This window comes from Alnus glutinosa, chromosome 7, assembly GCF_958979055.1.
Source record: "Alnus glutinosa chromosome 7, dhAlnGlut1.1, whole genome shotgun sequence".
Taxonomy (NCBI): Eukaryota; Viridiplantae; Streptophyta; class Magnoliopsida; order Fagales; family Betulaceae; genus Alnus; species Alnus glutinosa.
The window spans coordinates 3,050,053-3,059,108 of NC_084892.1; the positions used below are offsets into that span (position 1 = coordinate 3,050,053).

Sequence of the window (9,056 nt, forward strand, 5' to 3'; positions counted from 1 at the left end):
GCCGGAATCCGGCCATTTTCGCCGGATTCCGGCGAACTTTGCCGGAATCCAGCACAAAACGGCCGGATCCCGGCCAGTTGACCGAAAACCGGCCGGAGATTCGGCCAGAACAGTCGGATCCAGCCAGATGCCAGGGGTTAGGCCGTTCTGGCCGGATCCGGCCTCTCCGGCCAGACAGCCGGATCCGGGCCAGGATCCGGCGAGATAGCCGGAGATTTGGCCATTCTGGCCAATCTGGCCAATCTGGCCGGAATCCGGCATGATATCCCCAGAATCCGGCGACATCTGCTGGACGTTCCCGGATTCCGGCTTAATTTGTCAAATTCCGGCACCGACCGGAGTCGGAATCTGACTTGTCGAAATTCGGCAATAGTCAACTGCTTGAACGTAAAGGTCGACTGCGTTGTTTAAAAAAGAATCGACTGCATCTACCATTTATGGAAAATGATTTACGCTTTTAAAAAGCGTAAATCATTTTCCAAAATTTATTAAGCATTTTTAGTCAAACGGAAATCATTTTCCGGTTGACCATTATTTTCGCCCTTACCAAACACCGGAAAATACCGAAACCATTTTCCAGAAATCATTTTACGCCGAAACAAATGGGGCATTAGATTTCACAAATATAACAATGTATATGTTGCCACAAAGTCAATATGATGTCATGTCGTTTGAATCAATGTACACCATCAGCTCTAACAAATCAAAATCTTGACCGTAAAATAAATTTATCAATTTTCACTTAAAATGAAAATGATCCTATTATATTTTGGATAAATGTCAATTTAATAGATTGAATTGAAAAAAAATTCCTCCAATTCAATTTGAAGAAATTTTTTGTCATTTTTATAAAACTACGCTGAAAGAGATTCCTGTGCAAGTAAGTTAAGGCATTAATTAATCGTCAATGATGATTTAATAACGAGCAATGCTACACACTACTTCCTCATTCCACCCCTATTTTCTTTGGTTGATATATAAGTGTCCATTAGCCCTTAGATTGACCATTGTGAAAAAAATGAAGGGTTGATGAGCACTGCTAAATCAACCTAGTAGATGATGGGAGTTGGACATGGATGTAGTATTTAACATTTCTCTTTAATGACGTGATTAGGGGGCTAAAAAAAAGTTAAAAAAGGTTGACATTTTAAGAATATAATAATGTTAAATATCTCACCCCCCTTTTGCTAGGTTAATGTGACAGTTTCCATTAATTCGTTTTGTAATAAGGACTAATAGCAGTGATAGGCATTGCTACATTAGCTTAGTAGGATGAAGATATGATGAGAATATAGTATAAAACATCCATTTCCCCTACCATGTTACATGATAAAAAAGAACGTTTCAAAGTGGAATTGAAATAAATTTTCGTATTTTCCCTTATACCATGCAAGTCTTATATATAGGCTAGCAAACTCCCGCAAATCCCATGTCACGACCCGAGGAAAAGTGGTATCAAAGTTATAATTAGAGGTTCTTAAAATCACTTATAAAACGTAAACTCGCTTAGTAAGAACCCAATGTAGCACCCAGAACCAAACAGTATTTGGAGGAAAAATCCATCATCCTAAATGAAGTGACTCGTAATAGTAATGGTAAAAATGTTAAAAATTTCAACACGAGTCGAAGGTTGAAGAAAATTTTGATATAAACCAGAGGTTCATCCGCAAGGTTCAAACATGATAGATTTCAACAATTGCCAAACAGTGAAATCTGATTCCTGGCTATCACTTCATCGATAATTTACTTGAAGACCTAAACTCAAGTTTGAGAAATTTCATGGAACAGTACTAAAGCTAGTAGGTGGGAAGAACTTTCTGGCTGTATCACAAAGTAAGCTACTTGTGCCTCAGAGGAACATGTGTTTAAATTCCCCATTTGCAAGCTGACAAAGCTGATTGTAAGTATGAGTTTCTGCCAGAAAGCAAACATTATCTTCAGAGAACATAAAAAGATCATATAAAGCAAGAGGACAAGAACATAGCTAGAGTAATAAGCAACTATCAGATAAATTTTATGCCAAAACTTTAACTTCTGCACACATTACAGACATGTGAAGGGAATGGCCGCACCATCCAACTAAGCCCCACTACAAGATAACCCAATTAATACTCTCAACTGGCTTGGTCTTTGTGTAATTCCTATAAACGAACATTCATCTGCTTTAAAGAATGGGAGAAAGAAAATTATATCTACCAGCTGCTACCAGAGAGCCAATTTCATAGACCTTTTCATCACAGAAAAAACATATTATAGTTTTGTCAAGAGTTAACCACCACTTCAGAGCAAAGCTATATTTCTTTTATTAATGAGAACCAGAAATTAATAAGAAATTAGCCACAATTCTTTTGAACTAATATGAGCAAGCCAATGTTGTTTTTGGGGTTGCTCAATTAAATTGTTTAACTAATGGAGAAAGTACATATCTGCTGGCCATCAAGCAGTAATTTAAACTATAATCTAACAATTAGTGGTCCATTGATAACAGATACAGAGTACAAGTTTAATTTTCATATTTATTTCACAGACAATAAAATGTAAGGGTATTTGGGCATTCTAAAAGTTTAATAAACAACACATATGTCCAAGTGCTAACAGATATATGAACTAGCTTCTACTAAAAGGCATAGGTGCTTATGGATCCAGTATAAACTTCTGTATGAGCAATCTTTCAGATAGAAGCAAAAAAAAAAAAAAAATAGTAATGAAAATGCAGTTGATAGCATTGGCTCAGCTCGCCATTACAAGAATTTTTAAAAATTAGTAAAAAGCACATACCAAATGTGTCACCAAAGTTGGTCCATATTTCAGCATGGATGGATTTCTCACCGTCAGCAATACCAACAACCTCAACAAACTTTGAGAGAGGAGAGGTTGGAGAGCCTTTGACAAGTATCTGGTTGTCATCTGTAGATTTTCCTGTAACAACTCCACCATCAGATCGCAGAACCTGAATCACCGCCCTAACCCTACGACCAACATACAAGCGCAGCAGCTCCGCATTGACAAAAACTGCAGGGTTTGATGTATCCATCTCCTGCAAACCACATAAAGAAAAACTTTAGTCCAGAGCTCCAATACATAATTAGCCAGTGAAAATGTATATTATCTGGTATAATTACTTTACAGAAATTCTGTAAACTGATCTGTTGACAAAAATCATTGCCTTTTACAAATGTCTCTAGTAAGACACAGGGAAAAAAGAAAAAAGAAAAAGAAAAAGAAAGAAAGACCATAAGAAACAGGCTCAAAACTACTTTGATCCAGATAACCACTTAGCTAGGCTTTTTAAATGACTTCTTTCCTTGTCCCTCTTGACTTGAAAATTATATACTACAAGTTATCACCCCTGGTACGTGTGCAATTTACAGTCTAACTGAAGTAGGAAAAGAACTAGAAAGCAGCTGACAACATTTTGTCATTTTTATCTAGCCAGGTATTATAATCCCGAAATGGGGAGAACAACCGCTTTGCTCAAACTGTACCGTGCCTTCTAGTAGTGGTTGGGTAGAAACAGCAGTACAATACCTAATCATATGGGATAAGTCCAATGAGAGAAAGGCTTACCATATGCCCTATTACGAAATATTATCACCACTAATGCAAGTGAATTGCACTTACCAAGTACAATTTACATTACTATAGGACTCGGACTTCATTCTTTTAAACGCAGTTATTTTGATCTTCACAATCATTGTGCTATCATTCGTTGCCTCCCTCTTGATTCAATTCTAACAAATTAATAACATCGGTGGTCTCATATAACTTGTTGGCATAAAGACAGATCACATAACTGGAGGAATAATTGCTTATTGCTGTAATAGTAAAGCAAGCTCTAACCAATGGTAGAAGAGTCAATGTATTGCATTTGAAAATGAAAAATAGGAAGAAATAGTAACTAATTAATCTTCTAACAAGCATTACACTTACAGGTGAATGAAGATATGTAAACACACACACAGATTCTCAGTAAATACCGAAGGAAATAATTTTTTGCAAACCCTTCAATGATGAGCTTCCAAAATCATAATCATTTTAATGCGTTGGAAATTATAAATTGATTATTTTAATGCAGTAACACAATCCAGCCAACGGCAATATACATATATGAGGTAAGATCTGCACTTGAAAAGTTCAATCAAATAATCGTTGCAGAATAGAAAGACAGCAGCCAGAGACCGGTCATTAGGTTTAATTATGAACTACGAAGACATGGTATTTGTCCAGTCCACAACAATAATTCCAGTTCCAGACACATTTTCCATGTATATGTAGGTAACCTGAAATTTGAATCTTTTGTTGCCAATCCAACCAATCAAGACAAATCTTCAATTTATATCTTAGTTGCATTCTCCGAGCAAGCATCTCAAATCTATTACAGGCATGACATGCACGGTTTCCCATTCAAAAATTCCAAATTAATGGGATTCATGAAAATATCGGTATTAATAACGATTTAAGATGCTATTGGATTTATTTGTAGGCATCACATATTCTAAATCCAGAATCTGTATGAGCAAAAGTTTCAAGATTTTGAAAAATAATAATAAATAAACAAATAAAAGATCATTTTTTTAGGAAATAAATATGAACAAAAACCACTCAAAACAACAAAATCACAGAGCAATGAAGTTGATAAAATCCTATGCTGAAAACAATTCTTGGAAAAATAAAATTTTAAGGTCTATTTGGAAAAATAAAACCCTTGATCAGTCGGCCGGTTAGTGAAACTTCCCACCGCTAGCCAGCAGTTCCGCCGTCGGTAAGGGCTGAAAACCCCTCGAAGGGATTGGTACTCAGCCCTAAAAGCATCAAACCCATACTCATTCTATACCACATCAGGCGCGAGAAGTCAAACACCAATAATTAAGTAAGACAGGCTACACTACAGCCCATCAGAGACACAAACATTACAAGCACATTTGGTTCACAAATCTTCATTTGATAGGCCTTAAACAAAAAATTTGTACTTTCATAATCCAATCAAACACTATCTACGATATTGACCTCTTCATAAGCCTCTCTCCACTTTCCATTTACAAACCTAAAGTACCAAAAAAAAATCGTTTTCACTACCAGCTCCACCTAGAACCAACCCACAACTGAATTCACAAGCTACGAGCTAAAAGAACCATAAACCATTAGAACCAAATTCAATAACTAAAAATGAAAGGAAAAGACCAGTTTTTCTATGAGAAAAAGCAAAAATAAATTAGGAATATAAGTTGAGAGAAATTACTTGAGTGCGGAAAATAGAAAACAAATTAAAGCCCTAGACGTAAACCACTTCGGTTTTTCGTGCTCAAAACCCTAATTTTCCAGTTCTGGAAGTTATAGTGTAGTAGATCGACTTGATTTTTTTTTTTTTTTTTTTATAAGTAAAGTATATTCAAAAAGCGCAAAGGGGCGCAACCCATAGTAGATCGACTTGATTTTAGTGTGCCCTAATGGTCGCGTAACAAGCATGACTTTCGCCTTGTTAAAGCACTCCCAATGGCTTATGCAAATTTTTATGCAAAATGGCTAACAAAAACTCACTTTATCTAATTTAGCTAATAGGTTTTAAAAAGCATCATACATCCAATTATCTATTCCTAACTCTATATTATCTAGATATGCTTTCTTTATTCTTTTTTATTACTTTTTTAAGTATTGTATTTTTCGACTGTCCTTTTTTCAAACGATCATATTTTTCAACTCTCGTTTTGTTAAAACTGTCATTACTCAACAAAAATATGCTGGATAATCAATCTCCGTGTGTAAAACCATAAACTGAATTAAAAAGTAAACTAAAAAAGATGAATTCAATCTCTGCAAATAAATAACTTATTTGAGCCAAATGAGTTATAGCTGAAGTTTCAAATGCTTCATAAGTGGGAAGAAAACTTGTGCCTGCAGAGTTGTATATTTCCCTTGAGAAGAAAAAACATATGCTGTACAGACAAACATTAATGATGTGCAATTTACATATCTAGATGTCAAAGCCAACAATCAAGATCTGTAAACAGAAAAGATTTTCAAGTATTGAATAATATAACCCTGAAGAAAAATCTAACAGAACATGCCAAGTGTATCTGAAAGGCCACAAGGAGGATATATCAATCCTGACAGTTTGAAAGAAAAACAATATCCATATAGAGAGGAGAAAAGAGAAAGGGGGTAAGTTATAAAACCACAAAAGAACAAGAATCCATAAAATTAGACTTTACATGCAACCAAGGTCAGAATCCAAGTAAGCAAACTACTGCGATCCACAAAAATTGATGGAAACAAAGAAACCCCCCATCTGGAAAATGATAAGCCAAATAAAACTATCTCAAATGCTTAAAATCCATATATCAATAGGCTGTTCTTATAACAATGAAATCAGCACGAAGCTTAAAAAAAAAATCTCTAATCTGCAATGACAGAAGCGTGGCATGCCCGATTCCATGCCAAAATGATAAGTGTGAAAACCCCAACATCAGGCCGAGGCCTTCACCTAAAGTAAATTGAACATGTCTTTAAAAAATCAACAACTCATCCAAATATACCAGTTTCAACAGTCAACACCATTTCAACATGACAAGGCTTTGATGCACAGACTTGGTGCATTTATCATCACTCAATGCTTTAAACCAGAAGCAAATGACAGCAACAAAGAAATGAAAACCGACAAGCTGCATACTCAAATCAAAACACAATACATAATTTTGGATGAAACCAAAACACAAAGCTACTGGCAGCAGCAATTTAACATCTTTCACTAACCAAACCCAGATTTGTCGATGAAAAAACTGAAGTGAACTTTGAAAGCCCAACAAATCAAAGCTCTTTTTGGCCCTTAGTAGAACTAACCCAGTTCTTCTATCCTTCCCTCTCAATATTCTATCCTCCCACTGGAATGCATTATCCATTCTCTTTCTGTGTACAGACCTTCAGTAGCATTTTGCTAACAGGTACAGAACTGGGTGTATACTAAATTCATGGGTATCACTACAATCTCAAAATTCATGGGTATCACTACAATCTTGAAATTTCACGGATGTAATGGTACAAAAACGAAAAGAACAGAGAACAAAAATACAGTAAATTTCGTGGACGTAAAGAGCCCAGAAAAATTATGAATGAAAATGAAAAATTGATCGGTGATAAATTACCTTTTGGTCGTGAAGAAGAAAAACCCCAAACAAATTTGACCCAAATCGATGAGGGCTTCGTGAAGAAAGAAGGAAGAAGATCTTAAAAACAGTAACGAGAGAGAGAGAGAGAGAGAGAGAAATACCTTCAGCTCGAAAAACACAGAGAGAGACGCGGAGCCGAGAGAAATACGCGGGAGAGAAGAAGAGGGAAAGAAAAGGTGGAGGGAAAGGCCAAAAAAGAAAAAGAAAAAAGAAGCAGACTTTTCGCCCGTGTAAAAGAAACAATAATAAATAAATAAAAGACCCAATGGCTAATCTAATTTGCATGTGGTGTTACACTGTTTCCATATGGAGGAAAATTCTAATTTGCATTTTTTTTTACATAATTCAATGGACCTCAAAGTCAATATGGTGTCATGTCATTTGAATCAATGTACATACTCAGTTGTAACAAAACAACTTAATCGTAAATCAGATCGTATCAATTTTCATTTAAAATGAGGAGGATCCCATTCTATTTTAAATAATTGTTAATTTAATAGACTGAATTAAAAAAAATTCATTTAACTCAATTTAAATAAAAACTTTATCATTTTTATACTAGGTCCCTATGCAAGTAAGTTAAGGCATTAATTAACCGTCAACGATAGATTTAATAATAAGTAATGTTATACATTACACCTACATTCTACCCCTATTCTCTTAGGTTAATATACCGATGCCCATTTGCCATTGAATTGACCCTAGTAAAAAAAATAAATTAAGGATTGATGGGCACTACCACATTAATCTAATAAGATGGGAGTTAGACGTGGATGTAGTATTTAACATTTCCCTTTAATGACGTGTGAGCAGTGGGCTAAGAAAAAGTTTGAAAAGGTTAACATTTTAAGAATATAATAATGCTAAATATCTCACCTCCCGTTCTATTAGTTCTTAATTTTATTATTATTATTATTTTTTAAAATAAAAATTGATAAGCATTACTACATCAATCCAATAAGATGAGGGTATGATGTGAATATAGTATGCAACATTCTTCTTAACAATAGATATGAAACCGTAACACACTATTATCGGATACATTTTCTTAGAAATCGAAGTTAAGTGTAGACATGTTTTATTCCAACTATTTTAAAAGTTGTAAAAGAATTGTAAAGTTGTTCTACGTGTAGCATTGCTCTTAAATAGTTGTAAAAATATTTTTTTTTTTTTGTATATTTTCCTCCATTTGTTTTCAATTTTGTTATGAAAAAAAAATTTAAAGAAAAAACTCGACAAAAGCAGAAAGAATCACAAGCAACCCAAAAAGGGCAAAAGGCTAAAAATTATATCAGAAAAGCTCTAAAATATCTAATCGGATCTCTGTGAATCACAAACACCTTACAAGGAGTTGACTTTGATTCTAATCCAAATTATTTTCAACTTATGTAGTTAAGATTTTGCCATATCAACTTTCAATGTAATAAAATATAGATACTCAAACTTTTACTACAAAGATTTTGATTATAACTGAGGAGATAAATATTATATAAACTATTACAACAGTTTATACAGAGTTATAGTAAAAATCAGAGTACCCTAAACATTTTACTTCCTTTATAATTTGACTGGATAATCTAAATTGATTTGAACGGCCTATGATTTAGATCACATGGTTTTGGTGGATAAGCAGCTCATATGTGAAGATATCTCACGGTAACTAGCAGCCCCCCCCCTTTTTTTTTTTTTTTTTGGACATGTCCACACAAGAGGGAGGTGGGGGATTCGAACTAGTGACCTCCGCTTTATGAGGCGTGGTTCCCAGCATAACTAGCAGCCCCTTGCGTACCAAAGATTGAGCCCGATTTGTGATATATGTATGTATTCTTGCAATAATTGACTTTATCCAATAAAAGATCCAAATTCTTCAAATAAATATAAACGCAACAAAAC

At 34.7% G+C, this 9,056-nt stretch overlaps 1 protein-coding gene across 2 annotated transcripts; it reads right to left on the reverse strand.

Moving 5' to 3' along the window:
- Nucleotides 1-1,626: 1,626 nt before the first annotated feature.
- Nucleotides 1,627-7,379, reverse strand: LOC133872435 (replication protein A 14 kDa subunit B). Of its 2 annotated transcripts, none has more exons than XM_062309939.1 (3): nt 7,265-7,379; nt 2,779-3,037; nt 1,627-1,914 (listed from the first exon to the last, which is right to left on the reverse strand). In XM_062309939.1, the coding sequence occupies exons 2-3, from the start codon at nt 3,032-3,034 to the stop codon at nt 1,850-1,852; spliced, it is 321 nt and encodes a 106-aa protein (XP_062165923.1). In that variant the 5' UTR covers nt 3,035-3,037; nt 7,265-7,379; the 3' UTR covers nt 1,627-1,849. The 2 variants fall into 2 exon arrangements, with proteins under 2 accessions (XP_062165923.1, XP_062165924.1); XM_062309940.1 differs by having other exon boundaries at nt 7,140-7,276.
- Nucleotides 7,380-9,056: the final 1,677 nt, after the last annotated feature.

Bases quoted from the DNA above. Each gene is read 5' to 3' on its own strand.
- LOC133872435 (XM_062309939.1), bottom strand. From the start codon at position 3,034: ATGGATACATCAAACCCTGCAGTTTTTGTCAATGCGGAGCTGCTGCGC. The intron at 1,915-2,778 runs GTATGTGCTTTT...GCTTTCTGGCAG, and splicing joins CAACTTTGGTGACACATTTG to AAACTCATACTTACAATCAG.